Source organism: Dipodomys spectabilis, unplaced genomic scaffold (assembly GCF_019054845.1).
Source record: "Dipodomys spectabilis isolate Male_0828 unplaced genomic scaffold, ASM1905484v1 ptg000234l, whole genome shotgun sequence".
NCBI classification, from domain to species: Eukaryota; Metazoa; Chordata; class Mammalia; order Rodentia; family Heteromyidae; genus Dipodomys; species Dipodomys spectabilis.
Genome location: NW_024870911.1, coordinates 20,524,276 through 20,551,698, shown reverse-complemented (window position 1 = coordinate 20,551,698; position 27,423 = coordinate 20,524,276). Strand labels below are relative to the sequence as shown.

Sequence of the window (27,423 nt, the reverse complement as noted above, 5' to 3'; positions counted from 1 at the left end):
CATCGCATTCCCGGTTGTTTGCAGAAAATTTACAGCTGAGTAATAAAAGTTTACGATCGACTCACAAGTTGGATTGGCCACAAGAAGTCATGTGGATTCCATCCATGAACGTGAACTTTTTATTGTGGTTTGTCCGTTCCGAGCGCTCCGCAGAGCAGTCCTCCCTGTAAGAGCTTAACCATTGCCAGGGAAACCTGCGCTGGGCGCTCCCTTCATTACTAGTAATTTTTTTATTAATCTAATTAATAATTATTTTTCCCCTATTTAATTTTTTTCCCCTCCTCCCAGGTGGAGTTGCTGGAAGCTGGGGTGGGGGAGACCTGGGGAGGGCGGGGTGGGAGGGGAGAGGCTGGAGTTGAGAGCATCTCACCCTCTCGCCTACCCGACCCTCTGGCCCCCCAAGGGGCAGAAGGAATGCAGGAGTAGGAGTTGAGATCGAGAACTGCGGATGCCTCCACCCCTCCCCTCTCCCAGACTCTCCCTCCTGCCCCCTTCCTGCAACTCTCCTTAATTTTATTTGGCTTTTTGATTATCGTGACTATTTTTTTTTAATTTTTAAAATTCATACAAAATATGTGTGTGTATGGAGCTGAGACAGGCTCGGCAGCGGCACAGAGGAAAGACGAGAAAGACAGAGAGTGGGAGAGAGAGAGAGGCAGAGAGAAAGAGAGAGAGGGAGAGAGGGAGAGTGACAGCAGCGCCGGGTAAGTGTTTCCTTATTGGTTCAAATATGTAACTAATGGTCCGTAGCTGGGTGGCGGTTTCAAGATAAGGAAAGCAATGACTTGTCTTGCTTAGAGGGAAGAGGTGAGAGGGTGGGCGCTTGGGTGATTATGGGGGGGAAGAAATGGGGGCGGGCAGGAAGAGGGTTAACTGAATACTGGTGAGTGGGAGTGGGGCGAGTGTGTTGTCTTGGTGTCACCGTGCGCCGCAGTTGGAGGCCAAGGGGGCCAAGAGGACTTGGCCCGCGGGGTGCAAGCCCCGGGTTTAGGTTTAGGGCGAGGGCCTTCTGTTGGATACCCTGTGTGGTCTGTAGTACCTGCTTTATTACAGAATCCTCCTTGTCTTGGCTAATGAGACTGGGACGGAGGGGCCTGGGAATCTCAAACTCCAGGGCACGAGAAAGAACCTGTAGGCTGTGCCCATTGCCCCTTGAAGCAACGTCAGCCCCTCAACCCCCAAACAAACTTTCCAGCGCCCCCTCCCAGTCTGGCAGCCCCCTCCCTCCCAGAGAGGGAGTCTGCGAAGCTCACACATGCGCAGTGTGAGCTCAGGGCCGGGCTCAGGGAGCAGGAAGCGAGCGCGCAGCTAGGCGGGCGGCGGGGCCTGTTAATTGGCAATTAGGGGGGAGGCTGGTGGCTGGTGTGCGTCAGCGGAGGGGGGAGAGCGTCTGCCCACCCCTTGCTCCCGCCCCCACCCTGCTGGATGGAAGGGTGGGAGGTGCCCTGAGCTGCGGGTGGAGGAGTTGGGGAGGGGGGGGGGGATGCAGTAAGCAAAAGCCATTTTGTGTTCGGAGAGGCCTACTCGGCTTTCCTTCCCAGGCCTGCCACCCTCCAACTACCCCCAGTCGCGGCCACTCTACCCGGGATGCCCACAGAACTGCTGCCTCCGCCTCGCGTGGCTGCTCTTAGACTAGGACCTGCCCTGTCAGGGAAGAGATGGGAATGACAGAGGCCCAGGGCTGGGCGGGGACAGGCCCAGGCCGGGCTTGGCAGGGCCTCCCGGGTGCCACGGAGGGCTGCCAGCTGTTACGGGGAGGGGGCGTTGGGGAGGGACGGTGAGTTCGTGCGGTAGGGGCGTCGGAATAGGGTGGCCGAGGGAGCCCTGGGCGCTTAGGATCTCGCTCATAATTGGTGCTAATGGCGTGTTGTATAGGTTTAACCTGACACATATGGTTTCATAACACAGTGGCTTAATTTCTTCCAAATGTACGTGGCCCTGACAGTGCTGTAATTTGATATATGACCCCGCCCTGCTCCCCCCCCTCCGCCCCCAGCCGGGGACACTCTTACACGTGTGAATTTGTGTCTTCTAAAGAGCGACAACGCACAAGCAAATGCTTATACAACCCAAGCAGTTACACCACCGAGCTGGGGAGGGGGACATAGTCTTGATCAGGTCGGAGGGCGGGGGTAGGGGGTAGCATCAGACTCACCTTCTATCCAGATCAACCATACCCCCCCCCATACACACACCGAGGTGCTCTCCCAGAGGCGCCACCGGGATTCTGCGCCAAGCCTGTGTGGGGGGAGGGGAACGCGCCTCGATTTCCTGTTTAAACCCTGACCCTCGTCGTCGTCGTCGCTTGGGGAGGGGTAAGAGTGGGGGAGAAAAAAAAAATCTGGCTTTATCAAATTGTTGGGTTAAAAAAAAAATACAGTTCGTCTGCATTCAAATCAAACCCCTTGGGCCCCCTGAGCGTTGATGGTGAATCCTTGCTCCCCTCCCCCAACAACCCCCTTCGCTTCCTCTCCTGCCCCCCTAAAATTTCCCTTTCTCAGTCGGCATAAAGGCCTCGGAGGTATTCTCCCAGGGGGAAGAAATGGCATTTTCTCTCCCCCTCCCACCCCACCCCCAATAGGACTAGTGTGTCGGCTGAGGCGTCTGCCGAGGGGCTAATTTCGCGTTCCTTGTTTACGATCGAGAAAAAGCGCTTGGCTCTCCCCAAATGGGCCCAGCTCGCCGCCTGCTCCGGCTGCAGCGCGCTCTCCTGCTGCCCAGGCCGGGTCTGGGAGCGGACGCCCGCAGCAACCAGGTTGCGGCTGACCGGGTTCAGAGTCTGTGGGGACCTGAAAGGGACCAGGGGAGAACGGTGGGACGGTGGAGGGGCCTGAGAGGCCCGAAAATGGGAGCCTTTCTCCTGGCATAATGTGGGAACCGCCAACCGGTGAGGCCACTATTTCTCTCTTTCGCTTGTATTTTGTCTGCCCCTCCCCACCCCAGTGGATGAACTCCCTGAATTGTGTGCGTGTGTATGTGGGGGGCGGGGGGGACACAGGTCTTCTTTGTTCTTCCTTGAAAGAAAACCATTTCCGCAGAAGGGCTATCCAGGCCAGTAAGATTCACCTGGAATATTAGAGGGGGCCCCCCTCCCATGGGATGGGCGGGCCTGGGCGAGGCCGAGGTATTTCTCAAGGCCTACAAGGGTCGAACTTAATGTGCTAACAGTGTGATATCGTGATATCGGGGTGCTAGGATGCAAGGTTATTAGTTAACTAACAGCACCATTCTGAGGTGTCCTTATATATTATTTTTTAATCGATTTCCTATCCTTTTCTTGCTAGTATTGTTCAGGTCCCCTACCTTACCCCATGCCCTTCACCCCTGGCCTCGTTCTTGGGAGATAGAGAGATACAGACGAAGAAGGCAGCCGTGCCTGGCCCTATTTTTTCCAATTTTCCCATCTGGCCAGAGTATAAAGCCTCTCTCTGCCTCTGCTTCCTAGTTACTTTCATTCCCCTCACTCCCTGCCTTTAACAGGACCTCAAGAGGAGCCAGTAGTGGCAATCCTTAACCTCCCTGCAGCCCAAATTCTCTGTAGATGTGATCCTCACTACAAGGGAGTTCTTCTGTGATTATCTAATAATAGCCAGAGTAGCCCAGAATAGAATTTGGCTCAAAGACTCTGCACATCCAAGGACTAAGGCTGGGCAGACATAGAATCTGTGAATTAAGGCCTGGCAACTTTCCCCAAAGCCCAGGGCCCATGCATTTCCCCCCCTCCCTCAACTGAGCCCACCCTTTAGGTACCCTCTGGTCTGCCCCTTAAAGGGTTTTGTGAGCCCTACTATCCACTGTGTTTCATGCAAGGGTTCCTAACCATGGAGAAATGGGCAGGGCAATGATGCCTTTTTCTCTTTGGTTTGACAGTTGTGATCCCCACAGAGAATGTGACCTTGGTTGGAAAAGACGACCTTGTTGGGTCCGCTGTTCTGTTCTGAAACCAGGCTTGGTGGCTTTATACATTTACTACATACAGGTTCAAATGTACAGGCTCAAGACTTCTGTAGGAATATAGAGAGACTCATATTTCCTTGTGGTTAATTGTATATTACCATGGCTATATACGTTCAAACGCCGTTTTATGTGCATGTGAAATTTTGTTAACCCTCGGTGGAAGAGAATGGGGCACTCAGGAGGCCTCTGGGCTGTTCTTCTGGAAATATATATGTGTGCTGAAATCGGAATATGCGGGTTCCAATACCAACGGATGCCCACAAGGGCTTTTTCAGGTGTAAGGATTTTGCTGTCTAAGCCGCCTGGCTGGAAAATACTAAACCCCTCTGTTCTCCCTCCTCGCCTCCTTACAGACTCTTCCAACAGTACAGATGATCTCTCACAAGGTGATTTTGGTCATCTTGAAAGTAAGGTCTATGGCCTCTTTTGTAGGTGTTGCAGACCTGTATGCAGTTCTGCAGTTCTGAGCAGATATGGTTGGGCCCTGGCTTTACAAGTCTCCCTGGGGTTTCAAAAGGATTAGAGTGGTTAATAAGGTGGCCTCCAGGCAGTGGTTTGGGGTGGCTATCAGCCAAGGAGCTTGGAGAGGCTGGTGTAGAAGGCAAGCCAGAAGGAGTGGATTGTGGTGAATGAGATCTTTTCTCTTTGCTGCTGTTCAACCCACACCAGATTTGTCTGTGTCTGTAGGCACAGATTGAGAGCTCTCTAAGGTTCTCCAAATATTCAAATCTGGTTTCTGGTGGGACTGTATTTTAATCCTGTCTGCTACCTGAGCCAGGGTGAGGCCAGGTTAAGAGAGAAAGGTGGTGACTGCCACTCTGGAGTCAAAGCAGGGCCTTACTGCCTGTGGGCCTGGAGCACTGAGTGTGGGCCTCCGTGGGCTTGCATTAACCTCCATTCGCAGGCTTTCTTACTTCTCAGGCCACCAAAAGACCAAGCAGAGGGCAAATAAAAATGAGGATACTTGCAGGGCTGTTGGAGTTTCCTGCTGCTGACAAGACTGTCACGTTCCTCCCAGAATCTCTTGTCCTGACTTGCTATGGCGTGAGGCCCTGATGCTTTCTTCCAGGTTCTTTCCACCATCACTGAGTGTGACCTCAAGCTCTTAGGCCTCAGTCACCCAGGGTGCTAAGGTGATATTATTATAGGACCATGCCCCTTATTCAGCCCACAGACTGCCACCGAAGGCTGGGCGCCTGCAGCCGCCCCTGTTTATTGTGTCTGTGAGTTGTTTACTTGTTTTGTCTGCTGCCACCCTGCGTCAGAAACCCGCCAAACCAGCAAATTCGCCTAGGAGAACAAAGTGCGGCGCTATCTCCAACTCCCTCCCTTTTCCCACCCCCACATGCTCTCCTGTTCTTTCCTTCTCCAGGAAAGGAAGCAGAAATCGTCCTAAAATAGGGTAGCTGTTGATAGGGTGGAAGAATTACAGTGATACCATAAACCTCCCAGTGTCCTGGTAGAAGAGACTTAAGAATAGCCTTACTCTTGCTTCCAGCTTTTCTTCCTTCTCTCTGGGAACTGCTTGGTTAAGGGGGCCAACAGTCATTGAAAATATTGAACCCCTTCCTCACCCCATCCCTGTATTCCTTTCTGGAGGAGTTTCTCTGAAACTCAGATGGTTGGTTTTTCATTGGGAGAATGTTGGCAGATTCATAATGCATGTACCTCTTCCCCCCCCCCTTGCTCTCTTCAGTGCCCCAAAACAGTAGTGAATTTAAGCAAATCCTACAAAATTAAATTGTCCCTTCTTTAAAGCTGTTATAAATCTCCAATCCCGTCAGGTGTAGAGTCTGAGAGACCGCCATTCGCCTCTAATTTTGCTCCTGGCTATCAAACCTAAAAGAGTATCTCCTAAGTAATATTCTTGTTTCTGAAATTAGTTCTCCCCCTCCCTATCTCTCTCCTTCTTTTTTTTTTTTTTTTGCCAGCATGGATTAAATGGTTCTTTCAATCCACAAACAATAAAGGACAAATTTATTTATTGAGAAATGAGGACGATGTTTCATTGTTGGCTTATAGTTCCAGAACAAAATATTTTATTTTCAAGCAAGAAAACAGACCAAGGGAAGAAGAAGAAAAAGAAAAGAGAGAAAGGAAAAGAGGCCAGGCATTCACATATAAAACTCTTACAGTACATAACTTTAATGACATTCACAATTTCCGTATGATAACCCACCATGATGTCATAAATGCCAAGCCCTTCAATTTTACAATTCTCATAAACCTCAAACTGAGTCCAATCAATGCTCCATGATCTGGAATCTAAGATATAGTTGGGGATCCTAGCACAGAGCACAACCCCCTCTTGCCCCGCCTTCTTTATCAAACACACTCCTGAGGCCTTGATCTAGTGGTCTAAAATATTTTAAATGTTCTAGGTTTTAAATATTCCTCTTGAGCCAGATAGGGCTATTTGCTTTGTCCTTTAAAATATTCCTTGGCTTCTGAACTCCCTTTCCATTATCAATGGGCATGAGATTCAGCTGATATTTAGCTGCTTGGGATAAAGGTGGGAGACTTGAAGGCTAGGTCCCTAAAAGCTAGAAGTGATTTTTTTTTTTTCAGGAGGATCTGGAAGGGAGCTCAGGACTCAGTGTGATAGTACCTATCACACTGTGGAAAGCCAGACAGGCCAATGTGATGGCTTGTATCTGCTGATGGTAGCAACAATAAGTAGAGAGCCAGTAAAGAAAGGTCAGACAGAAATCCGGAAAGAGAGGAAATATGACATGAATTAGCAGAGCCCCCTCCATATACCTTTCTTTTCCGTTGAATTGCAGTAGAGCCAAAGCAGCTACACAGTGCAGTCTTACAACCTCTTCTTAGATTAAAAGAGTCACCAGTGAGGGCCTCTGAGGAGGTGTCTGGGCCAGTTCTAAGCAGCTGGACAAGCCCCATCTGGTCCCTTCTTCCTCCCCTCCTCTTCCTGCTGACCCCCAACTCCTTTCAGCTGTCCAACCTGGGCCCTGTCCCCAAATATCAGCACCTACAAATGGGATTTATTTCCAGGTTGAATACATCAAATTTCACTTTCCTCCTAGTGTCTATAAGTCTGAACTTTGAAAGGAGGAGTGTTTCTTTTTTGCAATGCAAGATGTTTATGGAGGGGCTTGTGTTAGGAAAACTGGCAGCCCCTTGGGCAAGCCAGACTTTGGTGTCCCCAAACAGTCCAGCCCCTGCGTTCAGGTTCTTTGGTAGCCAGTGAAGCTCTTTACAATCCTTTTGCTCCAAGTGTTCCATGGAGATCAAAGGAGCTTGTATACAAAATACCAGGCATTTGGAGCAGGGATCACTTTTAAATTTTTAAAAGAAAAAAATCGAATTTTATTCCAGTGGGGTTAACTGAACAGTCACTCTAGTACAGCAAAGCCTTAACCAAATAGTGTGATTGTGAGGTGAGCTGAGCAATTATTGAAACTCGGCTTTCTCTCTAAGAGGGATTTCAGCCCTCGCCCAATGGCACAAAAGGGGCTGACGGGGGTAACTTTTCTTTTCAGTCTCTAGAAATCAAGAGTTAGGGGTGGTGACAGAATGGGGTTCGCCAGCTGTAGTAGCTTTCAAGCAGCCAAGCACCCAGGTGGAGGGACTAGAGAGTCTTATGGCTCCAGTGTTAGGGTACCTGCTTAGTGCGGGAGGTTTAGTTGATGGAGCAGCCCACGGCCAGGACTAGAGTGTATATGTCTGTGTTGGGAGTGAGTTGAAGGATCTAGGGAGACAGAGAGAGACGACAGAACACAAAATAAGGAGGACTTTTGGAAAATATATTCCCCCCCACAAAAATTCCAGTTCTCATCAGGTTCTCTTCAAATGCCTCTCCCCATAAAGCAGGCAAGGTGAGGCCTGCCCATGAACCTCTTCGGGACCAATATCTGCTTCCACTCACCCTTTACCTAGTTCAGAGCCACAGGGATCCCCAGCCTTGCCCTGCCCTGCAACAGGGCAAGGCTGAAGTAGAAACTTTTAACGTGTACCCAAGTGCCCAGTTCCCCTGAAACCCTTTGCCCTGGGGACTCCAGGCTAGTGACTGCACCCCACTCAGTTCCAAGACACAGGCAGTAAATTCCTCTCCTAGTAATTAGTGCTTATGAAAAGCATGTGTTTTGGATTGGGGTGGAGGGACTGGAGCTGCGTGGTCACTTTCCCCCTTTATTCCTTTGCTGCATTTTCCCCTTAAATTCTGTCTTTTTTTTTTTTTTTTGAATTCACTAATTACAGCTCCCAAAGCAAAAATCTGCTCTTGACACCCAAGTCCCTCTGCAAATGTCTAATTCAGAAGGCCGAAGGGCTCCGAGCCTCTCCGAGACTTGCGGGGCCTGATGGGGGGGTGTGTGTGCTCTGATTTCTCTAGGCTTGTTTTTATAGAAACAAAGAATGAGTTCGCTCCCTCCTTCCTGAGACTTGTGCATATTTACAGAGCTCAACTGCAGTTTTAATAAAACATCTGTTCTTGCTTCTGCTGATGAGTTTCCATAATTGTTTTCAGACAAATTTAACAGGAAAATATAAATATATTTAGAAAAAGCCAAGTCCCAGCTCTCCCCCTCCTCCACCCTATACAGCCATTCTTTTGCCAAAAAAAATTAAATTAACACAAAATGAGGAAAAGGAAAATAAAAGCCAATGGAGGGAAGATCGGGCTCATCATGACCTGTTTCTCCCCCCTTGGAGCGAATCCTTATAGTAAATTTCAGCTGCATAATTAAAGATCTAAGTAAAAGAAGGCAGCTTCTTTCCTTAGGAACAGAAGGAGACAGAGGAGAGTGTGTTGGAAATTAATTTTTGCCAAAAGTCTTTAAGCATTAAGTGAGGGGATTTATTTGTATTTGTGCTTCTCCTACTCTCCCCCTGCCAGCATTTCTGCCTTTTCCCCTCAGCAGCTGGTTTCTGTTCATTATAAATCGGCGAGACCTTTCAGTCTCTGCCCTCTGTTTAGGGACGTAATAAAACACTTAACTTTCCCCGGCCTGAGACTTACATTCTGCTCCTCAGGTCACCCACCCCCCAAGCCCACTGACTTTAGGCCCCAAAAGATAATCTCCCCCAACTTTGAGGGCCCCTTTCCTCTTCAGATCTAGTTGAGGAGGGGTTAGTAGAAACTTAGGCCACCTTGCTGGGGGTGGGGGCTGTAGCACATGCTTTTCCAAAAGCTCCTTCTTTCTTTCAAAGTCCCTCCCTCCCCTCACCCACTTATAAAAGAGATTTGAAAATACATAGAAAATCAGCACCTATTGAAAGCAAAGCCTCATTAAGACATCCTATCTTCCATCATTCAATTTGTTGTACATTGCAACAATTTTATATCTCGAAGGAAATATCACTGACATGATTTATCCCTCCAGCAATCTTGCTCTGAAATAGGGGGAGAAGTTCCTCTTTCTTCCGGCTTCCCCTGCTTGTTACATCGCTACCCTCAGGGGCAAAAAGGAGGCTGGGAACTTTGAAAGAGGCTACTTGTGTCCAGGGGTGCACTGACTTGTTCTCTACCTCAGCCCCAGGCTACTTCCTCACCCTTGTTATCTCTCTCCCTACCTTCTTGCCCTCCAAGGGGACTGGAGCCCCAGCCAGCTGTTGGAAACCTCTGCCCAGGCATGCCATGAATCGGAGGACAGCTGGATTGAGAGCAGAAAGGAACTCACATTGGTGTCTATATTTGTACCTGTCATGTGTCCCTAGAATGAAATTATTCTTAACGTTTCTTTCTTGATGGAAGCACACTGCTCTGTTCTTTCACCTTTATCTCTTTGGGATGAATAGTCCTAAAGGAGGAACCTTTATAATTATAGGGATCTGTCCCTCTACCTTTTAAAATACCAACCAATTTCCCTCCTGTCTGAAGGATGGGGGCTGGATTTTTAAAAGCCAACACAGTTGTCTGGCAGGAAGACGCTTCAGCCCCTAACGAGGTTCATGTGTTAACTAACACGTTGTCTGCACCAGCTCCTACACACTGTCTGCTTTTGGGTTGGAAACTTTATTTTCCCCCCTAGCGACACTCCAGGGAAACCTTAACGTTACAGAAGATGAATAAACGAGTTTTTTCCCAGCGTAGTCCCGTTTATGGCTTTATTGCTACCCATTGATTACTCCGCTTTGTTACACAGAAGGAAAAGATCATAAAATCTGGCGACATCCGGGTTCTTGTTATAGCCAGTCTCCCCCCCCCCAAATAGTGTGTGTGTTGTGTGGGGGGGAATATGAGCTTTCACTGTTCTCCACACACACCCCACTGCACCCCTTTGTCAACTCACAGCATTTTTAGTGTATGTTGCGACATCAAATTAAGTTTGGATGAATCAGGAGAAAAATCCCCATCTGCACACCTTCCTCTGTTTCAGTTCACTGCAGCTCCCTCTAAAGCTTCCACACAGCTGCCTTTTCCTAACAGTCCCTTTCTCTCTCTTTTATTTTTCCAGTCATAGGATGGGGAGGGGAGAGTGTGTGTAGGGTAGGGGCTGCTCAGAGTCTAAAGATGACTGACACTTGGGCAAAGAGCTCCCCAACAGCCCATTGCTTGAGTCTTCAAGCCTGAGAACTCAGGTTCAGGGGCGCCTCCCCTGGCAGGGCAGTGAATCCAGAGGGGCTGGGGGCTTCTGACCTGTACAGGGGCTTGAGCCTGCTAGAGCTAACTGTCCACCAGAATACCACCAGTTTTCTCTTTCTGCCTGGAACCTACATGAATTACCCCACTGGCCCTGGCTAGCTCCAAATCATAAATTCTCACCAACATAAACAGGAGTTGATGTCTCTAGAAAGACTCAGTGTTCTTTCTTCTCTCTCTCTCTCTCTTTCTTTCTCCCTCTTTTTCTCTTCTTTTTCTCCCTTACCTATTTTATTTTTTGTACATTTTCCCTTTTAGATAAAAGTTGTTATGTTTCCCCCAAAGGGGGGTGGGCATGAGGAGAAGGCAGAAAGAGGCTAGAAGGCAGAGGAGACAACATGCATGTGTCTCCTGCCCACTTCAGCTTTGCCACTGTACCCTGAAATCTCACCCTCAACCTTTAGATCCAGTTGCTTCCACATCCCTTCTACACCCAAGGTTCTTCAGCCCTGCTTTTCTCCCTCTGGGCACCATGCTTTATTAATTTTCTTTTTCCTTTTGACTTTTTTTTTTAGTGATTGGGGGAGAAATGTGCTAGTCTAGTGGCAGGGACTCACTTCCTTCTTCAAGCAAGGATGTCCTGTAGAATTGTGAGCACTCCCTTGAATTGAGAAGGGGTTCCTTTAATGAAGCAGTCAGGATGTAATTTTAGAATAGGGGCAGATATTTTAACAAATGGAATAAAATGGAAAATACAGAAAATTCTCTGGCCCTGGCCACAGCACAGCAAAGTTAGCTGGGGCTGAGCGATTTCTTTAAAGTACATCTGTCCTTTCCCTGGAGTCCAAAGCCCTGCTCTTGGATATGTACCCTCCTTCACCCCCCCAAGCCAGTTCCCTTATATATATATATATGTATATATATTTTAAAAAGAAATCCAAGTCTTACTTTCAAAGCATACACACTTAGTCTCAACTAGGGAATCAACAGAAGCAGAAGCGATTTTTTTCCCCCTTCTTGACATCTGGCTTGCGATTGGCTGGAAGGGGGTCAGCTGACTTTGTCATTTTGTCTGTCCTGGATTGGAGCCGTCCCTATAACCATCTAGTTCCGACTACAAACTGGAGACAGAAATAAATATTAAAGAAATCATAGCCCGACCAGGTAAAGGCAAAGGGATGAATTCCTACTTCACTAACCCTTCCTTATCCTGCCACCTCGCCGGGGGCCAGGAAGTCCTTCCCAACGTCGCCCTCAATTCCACCGCCTATGATCCAGTGAGGCATTTCTCGACCTATGGAGCAGCCGTTGCCCAGAACCGGATCTACTCGACTCCCTTTTATTCGCCACAGGAGAATGTCGTATTCAGTTCCAGCCGGGGGCCGTATGACTATGGATCTAATTCCTTTTACCAGGAGAAAGACATGCTTTCAAACTGCAGACAAAACACCTTAGGACATAACACACAGACCTCAATCGCTCAGGATTTTAGTTCTGAGCAGGGCAGGACTGCGCCCCAGGACCAGAAAGCCAGTATCCAGATTTACCCCTGGATGCAGCGAATGAATTCGCACAGTGGTGAGTTTTACAGCTCCAAGATATAAATTAAATAAACTGAACTGGCTTTATGACCGGCTTCCCTAGAAGAACGGGCGGAGAGAGTTTTTTATGGCCCCATAAAAACAATCACGCTCTCGTCTCCTCCGTTGCCGAGACAGGGCCCCCGCTTCTGCCCCCTCTGCTCGCCTCCCGCGCTGGCTCACAGGGGCCTGGCCCCCTCGGCCCCTGACGGATTGGAGGGCTCCAAGACGAGCTGAGGGGGCAGGAACAGGGCAGGGGCTGAGGGGAGGGGGCACAGGGCAGAGGAGCCCCCCAAAGTCGAGTTAGGCTGAAGAGAAGGGAGGGGAGGGAGGGAGAGCGAAAAGGCAGAGAAGTGGGGGAGAACTTTCCAAAGAACTAGGGTGCCTGGTAAAGTGGGGGAAAGCCCCATCCTTAGAGAAATGGGGAGCCCTTTTCCCCAGTATTGGAGATTTTTTCAAAAAAAATTCACCTTTTAGATTGTCAGCTCGCTGCCTGAGGGTTGTTTTTTTTTTTTTGCCCCGCCCCACCTCCCCATCTTTCTTTGGGACACACATATCCCACCCTATGGGAGCGCTGCATGAAGTGGGGTTCTGGCTGTACCCCCCAGTGGGGGTGGGGCAGAGCAAAAGGGAGCAGGCTAGAGCCCCCCGGAGGGGGCTCAGTAGCTGTTGGCCAAGTTGAGAGAGAGAGAGAGAGAGAGAGAAAGAGAGAGGGAGAGAGAGAGAGAGAGAGTGTCAGAGTCAGGACTTTTTCTGCTAGGCTAAACGGTGAGCGCACGGCGCCTTGCTGATTGCTTTGAGTGTGTTTTGTGCCCGGATCTCTAGGGGTCGGTTACGGAGCGGACCGGAGGCGCGGCCGCCAGATCTACTCGCGGTACCAGACTCTGGAACTGGAGAAGGAATTTCACTTCAATCGCTACCTAACGCGGCGCCGGCGCATCGAGATCGCCAACGCGCTCTGCCTGACCGAACGACAGATCAAAATCTGGTTCCAGAACCGCCGGATGAAGTGGAAAAAAGAATCTAATCTCACGTCCACGCTCTCGGGGGGCGGCGGAGGGGCTGCGGCTGACAGCCTGGGCGGGAAGGAGGAAAAGCGGGAAGAGACAGAAGAGGAGAAGCAGAAAGAGTGACCAAGTGCCACCCCCTTCCCTCTTTCTCCCTTGCTCACCCCAACTCTCCCCCCCCTCCACACACTCTGTATTTATCACTGGCACAAATGATATGTTTCGACTCCCTGAAACAAAAGTAAGGAGTCAGACATGGACCTGAAAAATCAGCCCTGGACCCCCTCCCTTCCCTTCCCTGCACAACTCTTCTTGCGCCTTCTCCTAGCTCCCTTGCTAGCTCGTGTTTTCTTTTTTTTTTTTCTTCCCCCGGCTTGGCTTGTCCGCAGGCCCTTTCCCCAACCCAGGCCTTGGGGGCCCAGTCCCTGAACCTCACTTCAGACTCCACAGATTTCCCTCCAAATGGAGGACTTGTACCGCCCCCCTCCATACTCCCTGGATGCCTTCCCCCCGCCCCCCACTTCATCCGTGCGCTGAGAAGCCAGCTTCTGGGCCTGGGCCTCCATTCTGGGGCCTCAGGGCCTGGCCTGGTGAGCCAGGGAAGGCAGGAGGCCCAAGGAGGGGGCTGCCTTGGCCCCACAGTCACCCCCCAGGGCCTCCCCTGTAACCTCTATCCGGGTCCCCCCTTTACCCCAGCAAATGCCCAGCCCAGGCAAATTGTATTTAAAAGATTCCTCGGGGTCATTATGGCATATTACAAACTGTGACCGTTTCTGTGTGAATATTTTTAGCTGTATTTGTGGTCTCTGTATTTATATTTATGTTTAGCACCGTCAGTGTTCCAATCTCATTTTAAAAAAAGGAAAAAAAAGAGGGAAAAACTACCAAAAAAAAAAAAAGGAGAAAAAAAAGGTGAATGACGTTTGTTTAGCCAGTAGGAGAAAATAAATGAATAAATAAGTCCCTTCGTGTTACCCTCCTGTATAAATCCGATCTCTGGATCCGTTCTCGAATATTTAATAAAATTGATATTATTTTTAAAAGTTTATATCTGCATTTCTGTTCCTTCGTTCCCCCGCCGGCCTGGAGCAAGGCTCCAAGTGCTCTTGCGTCTGCCCGCCGCCTGCGATCCTCAATACTGTGCGCTCGCCTTTCCCTGGAACCGAGCTGGGCCTTGGGGTCGCCTTTCCCTGGAACCGAGCTGGGCCTGGGGGTCGCTCTAGGGGGCTGGGCGGTCTCTCTGGGGTGCCGAACAGCAAGTCAAGCACACCCCGGGGCCAAAAATCAAGCCTCTTAGGTTTTCGTTGGGGACGGGGCGGGGGGTGGGGAGGTGGGGGGGCGGAACCCGGTTTAGTCGAGTTGTGCTCCAAGCCACACACAGGCCTTTTCTTCCTGCCTGTGACCGCCTGCCTGGAGTCCTCAGCTTCTGAACCCTGAGCCCCAAACGACCAGGAAAGCAGCACCAACGAGGCACCAGAGGTACCCTCCCCTGCCCACTCCCAGGGGTGTGGGGAGGGGGACGTTCAGCCAGACCGGCGAGTGTCCAGCCAGCTCCAAGCCGGCTGTTGCGAAACGTGGCGGAGACGGAGAGCTGAGGGACGCAGAAGACCGCCGTCCTTCCGCAGGGATTGAGCGATTCAAGGACATCTCGAAAAAGAAAGCCTGGAAACTGATCTCTCGCCTGCGCTGGGACTCCTAACGTGGCCAAGACGAAATTCCTTCTTCTTTCCTTACAACCCCAGCCAGTCTGATTCCTTCCTCCCCCCCCCCTCCCCAAATCTTTTGGATGAAGAGCTCAGCAGGACTCTGACCATTTCTCACTTCTAGCTTTCTCGATCTCGAGTTCCTCCAGAGAAACCTGAGTGGGCCTAAGGGACAAGTAATGAGGGATCTCCCTAAGCGAGGGAAAAAAACATTCCACCAGAGTTTTCCAGACTCTCAGAGCATCACCATTGCCCCCTCCAGTGCTTCCATCAGCAAGGAGGGGGGCTTCTCCTGGCAGAGGCAGTGATTTCCTGGGGAGAAGCAAGCAGGAAAGTGTAAAATTTGAAACTAGGAAAAGAAGACTTAAGAGTTGTAGAGACCCTGGCCCAAAACTGCAGGGATTGTCCTAGATCCAAGCCTACCCACTGCCCCATCTCTATGCTTGCAAAATTGCTTTCCTGTGGGCTTTTTTGGCTTTTGGTTCCTAGAAAGCCTAATCCATAGGCCTCTTCCACCCAAAGGGCATAAACAGACCTTTTCCTCTGCATTATTCACAATATTTTGCCTTCAGGTAGCTTCTATCTTGAATCTCAAATATCTGGCATCTATCCCACGTGAGGATCACACACACACACACACACACACACACACACACATACACACACAGGGCTATAGAGGAATCCTCCAGCCCATTGTGCCTGGTTCTACACACACACACACACACACACACACACACACACACACACACTTGCCCCATTGTCATTTAAGTCGGGGGCTGGCAGCTCCACTTGGCTCCTCATCTCCAAACACATCCTAGAAAGTACCCAGCATTCTCCACGTCATGACTTCCCTATTTAGTTCTGTCCACCCAAGTTCTGTCCTTCCAGTCTAGTTCAGTCCATTTCCTTGGTCATCCCATCTGCCTCTCCAGAAGTTGAAGTCCACTTTCCCACGTGGATAGACACCTCCTCCCACGTGGGTCCTTGAGACTTCCCAGCCAAGAGACCTTGTCCTTTGGTTTGGAGAACCAGAGATAAGCCTCCTTGGTTCTCCGGCCTGGGGAGGAGACACCCTACCTTAATTCCCTATCCTTGGTCGCCTTTTGAAGTTTGAAAGGCTCTGAAGGCAGGGAGGACAGGACCACTACCAAAAGTACTTCAGTGCATCCTAAATAGGGCTTTGTCTCCTCTTCCCCCCAATTTAAATAGAATTAGAAAAGCCAGCTCAAGGGTTTGTTTCAGCAACAACCAGTTAGTTTCTCTACAGGACAGAAAAATCCAGCAGCCTGAAGGCGAACCGCAGCATCAGAATGCAATTCCTTCAAGTAAGCACCAGGTGTCGCTGTGGACTCGTTATCCCGGCTACCCCCCAATTCCAAGAACCATTTTTTTTTTCCCTCCCCCTTCCCTCTCTTTTTCTCTCACTCCCTCTCCCCCTTGGTTGGGCTTTGCCAACATATCAAGATGCGTTTCGCCGGCTTCCATCACTAACCTCCCGGAGGTCATCAAGCCAAATTTATGAGTGGCCGCTCAAGTCACGTGACTCTATTTAAGGCTCCCTTATTTGGGAAGAGCGCATAGGATAAAGAAAGAGATATCTCCACCTATAAATTGTGCACTTTGGAGAACAAAAAAACCCCCTCAACTTCAAAGAGTCACAAATCACCCTTAATCAAAAAGGGTGCAGAAATTTTTTTTGGGCCCTCCCCGCCATGAGCTCCTACGTAGCCAATTCATTCTATAAGCAGAGCCCCAATATCCCTGCCTATAACATGCAAACTTGTGGGAACTATGGATCGGCCTCAGAGGTGCAGGCATCCAGGTACTGCTACGGCGGATTGGACTTAAGCATCACTTTCCCACCGCCTGCGCCTTCCAACTCTCTCCACGGGGTAGACATGGCTGCCAACCCCCGGGCTCACCCCGACCGCCCCGCCTGCAGCGCCGCAGCCGCTCCGGGACACGCTCTGGGCAGAGACGAAGCGGCTCCTCTGAACCCCGGGATGTACAGTCAGAAGGCGGCTCGCCCAGCGCTGGAGGAGCGAGCTAAGAGCAGTGGGGAGATCAAAGAGGAACAGGCGCAGACAGGGCAGCCCGCCGGACTGAGCCAGCCACCGGCCCCGCCACAGATTTACCCGTGGATGACCAAACTGCACATGAGCCACGGTAAACTTTAGGACTTCATTTTGCGCGCTCGGGTCCGCCTGGGTTTTATAGGCCATGCGGGGCAAATAAAGAAAAAAAAACCTGCGGCCATAAATTTTACGATCCAGGCATCAATGGCTCGTAAAACTGTCCACTAAAAGGCTTAGAGGCTGTGTGCGCCCAAATTTACGACGACATAATTGGATCATAGGAACAAAACGTGTATAAAAGGCAATATTCAATTTTTTGGGGGGGAGATAGAGAGAGAGCGAGGGAGGGAGTTAAAAAAATAGAGGGATCTGAAGGGTGAGGAGAGAGGGGCTCCGAACGGGGATTCCCCCCCGCGGTACCCTCCCTCCCTCCCCTGCGGAGCCGGCTCGGCCGGTGCTCCGAGCTCCGGAGGATTCCTGCGACTCAGGGAGGGGCGGGAGGGGGGTCCCCGGTGCTCGGATCTCGAGGGTGCTTATTGTTCGGTCCGAGCCTGGGTCTCCCTCTTCCCCCCACCCCCACTCAGCCCCCCCCCTCCGGCTTGCTGAGTGAAGGCTGCGGTGGAAAGTTTCCTGCCTAGGCGGAGGCGCCTCTCGCGGGGCTAGGCTGGGTGGGCCCCGCTTGTCTGCGGCCCTCTGGGCCTGTCCTGTGGCTCTGGCTTCCTTTCCCTCCCGGCTGCGGGGCGGATGGGAGGCACTGGAGCCCGGGGTGGGATGTTGGGGTGCTGCACGCTCTTCACCCCCCTTCCTGGCATTGTGTGTGTTTGGGGGGGGGATTTCTGTTCCAGAGACGGACGGCAAGCGTTCCCGAACCAGTTACACGCGCTACCAGACTCTGGAACTCGAGAAAGAATTCCACTTTAACCGCTACCTCACTCGCCGCAGGCGTATAGAGATCGCCAACAACCTGTGTCTCAACGAGAGACAGATCAAGATCTGGTTCCAGAACCGCAGGATGAAGTGGAAGAAAGATTCCAAAATGAAAAGCAAAGAGGCTCTTTGAGGCCGCAGGAAGGAAGGCCCGCCCGCCCGCCCGCAGAGAGAACCCCCAACCCCTAAACCCCCAAGTCGGCTTTTGCTCCCTGCGCCTTTCCTTTTCGATTTTCCTTTCTGTATTTTGGAGGTGAAGGCTGGAGCCTTGGCTCCTGGGCCTCACAGACAAAAAGCAATTCCCCCCCCCCCCCTTGGCATTCCGTATCCCCACTGACCCAGGGTTCCCACGGGGCTGCCCGAACTGTCCATTTCCCATCCACTCCACTGGGCACTGGAGGAGGGGGCCCAGGGCATGTGTTGCAGGACTTGCCCAGGGGTCTGCAGGGCACGGTAGGCTGGTACCAAACGAACCTCAGCCTCATCCGCCTACTCTGGCACCTAACCCTGCTCTGCCGGGGCCAGAGTTAAGGTGGGTCTGGTCAGTCACAGGCCCTTCACCCCGACCTCACCCTCTCCTTTGTTTCTGGCTAGGCGGACAGGGCAGCTGCAACCTGGTGAGCGAGTGGTTGTACCTGGCAGAGTCTATGGCCTGATTTGGGGGGTACTTATAGTAACTAAAGTCCTTCACTTATTAAGAATTTGCATACGAAAGGGGGAGGTGAGTAGATGTGGGCCTAGGCCCTGGAGCTTCCCTATGCTGTCTTAACCTTCTTCTCACCCCCCCCCAAAAAACCCCAGGGAACCTCCCCAATCAATGCCTGCTGCATGCCCTCTCAGGTTCTGAGCCCCAGCCTACTAGCTAATTCAACTATTGGGGTTTCCTGCCATTGGACCCCCCCAGCAAATGGTTCTCAAGGCTCCTTGCTATCCCATATTTCCTGCCATGACTTTCTTGCCCTCCTGACCTATTGCTGTTGCCCAACTATTTATTGACTCCTAGTCTTTCCTGAAACTATATTTTGTCATATCAAATAAAAGAGAGAACAGGACTAAAAGATGCAGTGGCTCCTGTCTGTTCAGGGCACGTATCGTGGTAAAAGGTGTCTAAGTGGGACATGAGGTTGTAGGAGAAGACCACGCCTGGCCTCTAAGACTTCTCTTTTTAAAAATTGAGGTACTTCTTTAGGCAGTGAAAATTAGTTCGTTTCCTGATTTCTTAGCTCTAAAAAGGGCCTTTGAGAGGGAAAGAAGAACACCTGGGCCTCCTGCACAGATTTTCCCATGCTGTAGCTGTCTAAGACATTCGGGCCTGGGCACTTGATTCTCGCATTTGCTGACTGAATGTAAAGCTTCTACCCTAGCAGTAGATCCTACTCTATGCCAGAGCTAATGAGTAGGGACCAGTGGCTCCGCCGTGCTCAGAGTCAGGCCCTTCAGGCTTCTGAAGGTCCTGTCTGGAGCTAATTGGTCTCTGGGGGGGCCTTACTGGACATAGGAGGGTGACCCTTTCAATCTAAGGATGCCCTGCTTGGTCAAGAGGTGCTGGGGGAGTTGGCGAAGGTGTACTTCAGCTTTCTCATGACCTGGGAAAGAAGGATTCTGGAAATGCAGTTGCAGTGTGCACCTGCCTGGTAGAAAATCTTCGGACTGTTTAATCTGCGTTCGAGAGTGTAAAGTGATGCAGGACAATTAACTAAGTTACGAGCTGGCTAGTCCAGGGCTGGAGTCCTGTCTGTTTGCTATCATTTATCTCAGTCTCTGAGATTTTTGTATGGAGGAGGAGAGTGGCCTTACAGGGAGGGGGAAAGACAGCTAATTCAGGTGGTGCCTGAGGCTGGCTTAGGCCTACACTCTGCTTCTGCTCCTATCCGGTCTCCTGGGATGAGCTGGGAGAGGAAGTACTTTACAGGAGAAACAAATGTGGGAAGGGTCCATAAAACTTTACAGCATTTCCTCTCCCGCCTCTCACAATGGAGTGATTTCCTGGAGTCAAGCCTAGGCCCCCCACATTGGTGGAGTCAGTGTTTGAGAGCTAGACTGGGAGCTGGCCTAGCAGCTAAGAGGGAAAAGGAACAGAGTGACTCTGGAGAGGGGCAGGGACAATATTTATGATTATTAATGCTGATGCTCCTTGGATTTATTGTAAGGAATGGTTTTGCTGTATCCCACTGCCTAAGCTATCCAGCTTTTTAATTTTTTTAGAAGATGGGTGAGCCTTTCCTCACCCCATATTTAGCACATAGGAGGTCTGACCAAGTATTTACTGATGCTCCCATGACTTCTTCCCTTCCCCACTCTCACACTGCACTCAGGACAAGTTAGGGTGCGTGCAACATCTCTACTCAACATGTGCACCACAGGGACGATCCAGTTCCAGCTCCTTCTTTTCCTCTCTCTTTTCTCTCTCCCTCCGTCCCTCCCTCCCTCCCCCCCCTCTCTGAAATAAAATGTGTAATTTTCTTCAGGGAGTTATTTTAATTTTTTTTTCTCCATGCCGAGTAAAACTATTGGGGGAGCAGTGAAGCATGAAGAAGCACTCGCGTCTCTGATGGGTAACAGTTAAGTAAAGAGGAGACTATGTCACCCGCACTCACCCACTCCAACCTCCCAAGCTGTGGAGTCTGTGTGCTTCCTCCCCAGGGAACAAGCAGCAGGGAGAACCCAGAGGCTTTGCCTGGACTGGGGCAATGTTGGTATGACCCAGCAAGGTGCATCAGCCCCTGCTATACATGTGTGCAGTGCATGCATGCATGCATGCATACACTGACTGCTTCCTCTCAGCAGGGCCTGGGCCTCTCCTTCCCTGGAGGAGTAGAAGGAAAGAAGGACTGACTCAGCTTGGCCAGGCTTGGGGAGCCACAAGCCCGCCCGCTCCGCTGCGGGTCCTGCCTACTCTCCTCCCTCCTGTCTGTCAGTCTGCAGGCCCGAGCCTCAGCTTTAGTGTTGCTGCCCATGCTGGCAGCAGTAACCGAGCCAGAGGCCTCCGACCTTCTCTCCTGTGTTGGGGAAGGTAAAGCCCAGACCCTTGCTTTTTCCCTGAACAGAAGCTTCTGGGGGTAATGGACCGTCTAGGCAGCTTCCTGAAGCGATCTCCAAGGACCAGGGCTTGCCATTGCTCTGGGGAGTTAAGTGGAGGGGCTTCTGGCTCCCAAAAGGAGCCGCCCCTGGAGCCAGTTTCTCCACTTTGCCCTGGAACCCACCCATGCTGGCAGCAAGAAAGAAGGGGGAAGAAGCGTGACTTACCTTCCCGGGGGAGTGGGAAGAGGGGACACGGCCCACTCTGAGCAATTAGAGGAGAGAGGAGGAAAAAAAAAATAGGAAGAAAAAAAATATCAACACGACCTGGAAGGCGACAGGTCCTTATGGAAATAAGTGAGTAAGTAAATAAATAAATAAGGATCCACCCTCTCCCCCCCTCCCGACCCTGCAAGGGGGTGGGGGTGGGGCAAAGGAGCAGCATGAGGGCTTTTTAGTGTAACTGAGCATTAGAGAAATAGGCGCAGCTTCCATGTGAATTTAGGAGTTTGAAACTTTTGGAGGTTATTTATGTGAATGGCCCGAAGGCAAGCCCATGAGTGGCTCTTGGGGGACCACGTGATGTCATTAAACCAAGTTTTATGGTGTAGGGAGAGCTGACAAACCCACAATATATTTACATCATATATAATCTTAACTGTCCAGCCACGCAGCTGCTGGTGAGGTTTAATGCTAGGACAGAGGGCCTGGCAGTTAGAGGGGATTACGGCGCTGGGGATGATGGTGAAAGAGGTTACATCTTCGCAAATGAATCCCAGGCGAAATCTGTAAGTTAATTCTCTCTCTCCTCGCTCTCTGTGTCTCAGACCCTTTCTCCTATTTGCCTAACTCCCTCCTCTCCATACCAGAAATAAGGCTATTTCCAGTCATTAAGAGTGGGGGAGAAAAGGCCTCCCCAGGCTTCCTCAGGCTGGGTTGGGAAAAGAGAGGAAGCCGCTGGCAAGTAGGAAAAATGGGGAGCTAGTCTCTCCAAACCAGGCCTCCCTTCTCTATCCCTCATTCCCTCGGCCTGCAAGTTAATTGGGGTAGAAGGTGGCCTTGGTTCTTTACAGTTTTATAAGCTCTTCCTGCCTCTCTCTCATTCGGGAAGAAAGCCAGTGACACCAACATGGGTGTTGGGTGTTTGTAGGAGTGTGTAAACTCTAAATACAAGCACAAAGGGCCTCTAGGGTCCACTATTCCAGGGAGGGGCCAGTTCAGCCTTTGGCCAGTTGCCCAGAGTCCAGACAAAGTGGGAAGCTGGGAAGAAAGGCAGGGAAGGAAGGCTCTGAGCTTTCCTTCAGAAGGCTCCTTCTGAGCCCCCTGCCTGATGCCTGGACTGGCTCCAAAATATATTCCCCTGCCTCGCCACCAGGCTGAGGTAGGCAGCTGTCCCAGCCTCCCAAGTCGGGTCTTAGTCAGCCTGGGGCTATGTCCCCCAATTCTAGTTTCTGGGATTTTGTTCAGGTGAAGGCCATGAGGCCTGGAGATATCTCTGAGAGTGTGTGTCGGGGGAGGGGATGTGATGTGCGTTGGATGTGGTGGTGGGGAGGGGACAATGTCTGTGGAGCTGGGAAGCTCCTAGCCCAGAAGATGGAGCTAGCAGGGGCTCTGGTCTGGGCACTGTACACAAGGACCAATCTTCAAGAGAGACTCCCTTCAGGTTTCTAGAAAGGAGAAGAGGCAGTAGACATGGAAGGCACGTGTGTCCTCCACACCTGCGAGTGTGCACCCCCTCCCAGTGCAATGCTGGGAGCTAAGCCAGGAAAATGACAACGTGTGAACTCAGGTTTTTCTATGTGCCTGTGAACACAGGGTTTTTTCTTTTTTCTTCCTTCCTTCCTTCCTTCCTTCCTTCCTTCCTTCCTTCCTTCCTTCCTTCCTTCCTTCCTTCCTTTCTCCTTTCTTTCTTTCTTTCTAAAGCAGGGCTAAAGATCTGCAGATCTCAGGAGAAAGTGGAGGTGAACAGAGGGGAAAATCTTTCCAAAAGCTCTGTGAGTGTCTGTGTGTGTGTGTGTGTGTGTGTGTGTGTCTGTGTGTAGGGGGAGAAATCTGGGCACAGGTTTTGTGGAGAGGTACTACTGGGGAGAGAAAAGGAAATAGTATTAACACCGCCCAGGTAGTCCAAGCGATTAGGGAAGAGGGAAACTCAGGGAAGGGTAAATAGCCAACACAGATTCTGTGAAGACAGAGGCCCCAAAACACAGGGAGTTCAAGCCAAGCTCCAACTTTGCTCTAGACACCCAACATGGAGGACTCTCCTGTGCCTTCTTTCAGTACCTGGATCTTCTAGCAAAAAAAGGGGGCCTCTAAACCCCTATCCCTACCCCTTTATTTGTCAGCAAATGGATTCCGGAGGATTCTCTTCCCAGAGGATTCTCTTCAAGAGCTCATTCAGGAAGTTAACTCTTAGGATTTCCCCTCCTTCTTATTCACTCTCCTCCACTCTCTCCACTAGTTTGTGATTTTTTTTTAAGGGTTTGTGGAAAATTTCAGACTCAAGATGGGAGCTTCCCTTGGTCTATAATTTGACTCTTCCCCTCCTTCTGGCCTCCCTAGGGCACTACCGCAGTCTGATAGTCTTTAAGGAAGAAATTAACCCCAGCCAAAGCCCCATTCCCAGGCAAGACTGCACTGCCCTCTTTGACCCCAGCGAAATCTCAGTCCCAATTCGTTTCCTTTCTCTCTATATGAGGGGTGTTTCTATGTTTTACAGATTTTTACATTGCTTCAATACTTTTTCACCCTCCTTTCCAGTCTTTGGGTTCAAAAGTTTCACTTAAATACCATTCCATTCTTTTTGTAACAATAGATCCTCCTTTGCCCTAAACTATTTGCTTTGATCAGGTCAGGAATTTTCGTTTTGTTTTGTTTTTAAATACAGCTTTTTTTTTTTACAAGTTTCACCTGGAAGGTAAAAACACACAAGGGGGTTGAAATCCGTGTTTCCTCTATTCTTTTTCCTCGCCATAATTTGAGATGAGGGGGATGGGTAACCAACCAGGTACCAAGATAGCTGAGCCAACCCACAAAGCTTTTAATTTTGTTCCTAGGTCTTTAACCTTAGAAGAGGTCAAGCAACCAATCAGAAATGGGTTAGGCAGGGTCACATGGCTTCCAACAACCAATCAGAAAAATGTTTGAGTCTGTTTCGCTCTTTTCCTTCCCTCCTCCCTTCTAATCACCCCTTCTCGTTTCTGGGTCTGCCCCATCTCAGCTAGGAGAAGAGCAGAAAAGACAGAATGGGAACTGAGTATATTCTAGTCTGTTCCTTTGCCCCTGGATGAGCTCTTGCGGAGTCTTTAGCTTGTGTCTTCAGTTTCTAACGATTCTAAGTGAATATCAATCTCAGTTCTATAGGCATCTGAACTTGTTGAGGACATCTGGAACATTCTCACATTTATCAGTGTGATTCTATCTAATTCTTTGGGCTTTATATAATCTCCATGCTACCTAGTAAACGTGGATAGAAACTGAACTCCAGCCCTTAATTCAAATTCTGACTGAGAATACACCTTATAATTTACCTTCGGATCTGCGGGCAGGTGGAATAATTAGAGAAGACCTCTTTTCACTTACCTTTCAGGAAATGCTTCAGGAACCATTAGCTTTGTCAGACTACCTCAGGCATGGTTAGGGAAGGAAGCAAAAGATAGAGACTATCTTTAAAAGTTGTGTTTGGTGCCTGAAGATTGTCAAATACCTTTGAGCCAGTTAGGAGATAGGTTCTAGAAATGAGTAGACCTACATAGGGGGTGGCTCCATATTAAGCAGTCAATGTCTTTGTTTAAGCTCTTTTCTTTTCCTTTCTTTCAGTGTAATAAAGTAAAAGGCCTGGAGGGTGTAGCTCAGTAACAGGCTCTGGACCCATTCCCAGCACACACACACGCGCACACACACACACAGAGTGACAGACTAGGGGGATGATTCTGTGTTGTTTAGGCCATTAGCTGCCAAGACAATCACTAAATGTTTGGATTTTGATGCTGTGTTTACTTGGGGCAGGTTAGAACCAGCAATGAGTGAGAAACTTCTGAAAGAGAACCTTTGATGGCACAAACAGTGTGCATGTATGACAGAAATACATTTTATGAACACTTGGGCTAGGCCTTGAGTGAGTCCACAGGTAGGTCAGAAACAAGCATTCTTTTCCCTACCTCCATCTTGGTTCAGGGCTAGTTTTCTGGTTGGATTCCTCTGCTCCCCCCTCCCCTTTCCTCTTGATTTCCTTGTGCCCCTTGAGCTTAAGGGGCAAGAGTTTTGCTAGGCTGTGATCCTTGGGCCTCTAAGCATTCCTTTAGAGATATTAAGGGTAGAATGTAGGAGTAGGAAGAATAGCTTGGGCCTTGTCAACACTCCTCTGCTGTTTGTCTTCTGGGTTAGGCTGCTTTGGGAACAATGCCATAGGTCAAAGAGAAGGATTAGGATGAACAACCAGAAAGAAGGCAGATCTTCTCAGAAATCATTGAGTCCCCACTTCTCACCAACTTCACACCCACTGTTCCATTTTCATTTATGAGTTACAGTTAAAGCACACATCTGTTTTTTCTACATGTGAAGGGTGTTATAGCCTTATCTAAGACCAACTCTTACCTTCACTGTGGACTTCCCACATGGGGCTTACCAGATCTCAGGGTAGATGAGGAGAAAAAAAAAAGAGATTGGCTCTGTCTACCCAGACTCTGAAGAGAGAAATTTCTCAGAGTGTTTCAACTCTCCTTAATGTCCAAGTAAGTTGTCTTTCTTTGTTCCTCTCTGTAACTTCTTTAGGCTAGTTTTGAGACAGATGAGGAAAGATGCTGCAACATCCTTGTTATTGGCTTTAATTCGGCATCACTTTTGCTGACAAAACAAGGTCTGCCATGTGGAGCCTCTTCTAGGATAGCTTTAGAGTCTCTAATGGTCTTAGAAAGGGAGAGGAAATAAAATATGGAATGAGGATGGCAACCTAGGACTTTGGGTGTTCAAGATTCAATATAAGAAGAATTGGCTGTTAGAGGCCCAAGGTAGACACATCCCTTCCTACTCTCCTGACTTGTTGTATTGGGTCCTTGTAATGGTGTCTGTTTGGCTTTTTTAAAAAGTCTGTCTTGGCCCTAAGAGTCCAAGGAGTTGCCAGGAAGTATCTGGCCAAGAAAGTACAGTGATTGAAATTTCTTTGTCCTTGAGCCATAAGACTCAAAGATTCATCTCCTCTCCCAGTTTTTAGGATCAGTGAAGTGCTGAAATGGAAGTGTGTGTGTGTGTGTGTGTGTGTGTGTGTGTGTGTGTGTGTGTGTGTGTACACAAGTGCTTGCAATATGGGATTCAGAGAAGTTAGACTAAGATATCCAGGGCCTGTTCAGTCTCTGATGACAACCCATTAGAAGCTATGATAAGAGATCCCATTAGAAGCTCTGGGCATGCTGAGAATCTGGTACAGGGAGGAGGCTACCTATCTAGCAGTATCATGATCTGTAGCCTCAAATGGGCTGGGCAGAATATGTGATCTTAGTTCCCTGGGGTCCTTTGCTATTGCATCATAAGTAACAAAGAGACAGAGCAGCTCTCCAAAGATCCTTAGTTTGCCCACCCCTGACCCAAAACACCAGAACACCTGAGCACACAGAAATACATGCATGTGCCCCAATTATGGTTTGATAGAGGTGAGAAGCCTTGATTGAACAGAGCAACTCAGCCTTCAACAAATATCTCAAACCTTACCTCCAATCATACCAGACTGGAAACCATTTGGCCTCCCTATCTCACCTCAACCATCAAGCCCTGGGCAATTAACTGTTGAGTTTTCTTTCTTCTGTCCTCTCTAGTGAACCCCTGAACCCTGTAACAGTCTGTATGGATGATGGCAGCCAGGCTATTGGTGACTCTCAGAGGCTCAGATTGGAGGGCCACTGGGACTAAAAACTAGGTTCTTGTGTGATTAAATCCTTTCCTGCTTTTCCAGGCTCAAATTCCAAAACCCTCAGAGGCTTCTTTGCTCAGACATTGAGGAAAAAATATTTTCTAAAAACCAGTAAACTTTCTGGTTAGAAATGTGTGTGTGTGTGTGTGTGTGTGTGTGTGTGTGTGTGCGTGTGTGTGTGTGTGTGTGCGTGTGTGTGTATAGCAAGGGTCAGGTCCCTCACTTCAGATTGCATTCTTCCCACCCCCAGTGGAAGATGGAGGCGTGGGCTGCCAAGGTTTTATTGAGGGTACTTTTCCTGTTGGGAATAGAGATGGGGTCATAAACACCTAGAGGAGGCTGTTTTGATCTGGTGACTTCTCAGGAAGTGGCATCTGAGGTTTTGCTTTGTAAATCACTCTCCCTTAAATTGACCAACTAGATTGGGTTGCACTTCCCCAAACCCACCTGAGGCCTCCTCCCTAATGCCTTCTTTGGGAAACCAAAGGAGAAAAAATAACAATACCTTTAGAGCCCCCTAGTCATTTGCCTCCAATAAGAAAAGGGCCAGTAGGAATTCCCTCACCCTCCCAAGTTCCCACTACAAAACTCTTGCAGCCTTTCATTTCCTTTTGCCCATAGAGACTGTGGTCCCTCAAACCCTTAATCACAAGGGCACTAACTTTGGAAGCTAATAGCTTCATAGTCTGACAGGAGATACCACAATTACTAAG

General features: G+C 49.7%; 3 protein-coding genes across 8 annotated transcripts in view; all 3 read left to right on the top strand.

Moving 5' to 3' along the window:
- Hoxc6 (homeobox C6) overlaps positions 1-14,092 on the top strand; it is a 39,331-nt gene extending 25,239 nt beyond the window's left edge. Inside the window, exons 1-3 of one of the 4 annotated variants that reach the window (XM_042698773.1) lie at positions 762-807; positions 11,731-12,076; positions 12,904-14,092. In XM_042698773.1, the coding sequence (XP_042554707.1) occupies positions 11,923-12,076; positions 12,904-13,211 (462 nt within the window). In that variant the 5' untranslated portion in view covers positions 762-807; positions 11,731-11,922 and the 3' untranslated portion in view covers positions 13,212-14,092. Of the gene's footprint in view, positions 1-761; positions 808-2,813; positions 2,888-11,593; positions 12,077-12,903 lie in introns of those variants that run through there. The other 3 variants (XM_042698774.1, XM_042698772.1, XM_042698771.1) reach the window with 3 other exon arrangements.
- Hoxc4 (homeobox C4) overlaps positions 1-27,423 on the top strand; it is a 61,682-nt gene that overhangs the window by 22,550 nt on the left and 11,709 nt on the right. The window lies entirely within an intron of this gene.
- On the top strand, positions 16,433-18,573 carry Hoxc5 (homeobox C5). The gene is made up of 2 exons (XM_042698775.1): positions 16,433-16,954; positions 17,709-18,573. Exons 1-2 carry the CDS (start codon positions 16,501-16,503, stop codon positions 17,921-17,923), a joined length of 669 nt encoding a protein of 222 aa, XP_042554709.1. The 5' UTR covers positions 16,433-16,500; the 3' UTR covers positions 17,924-18,573.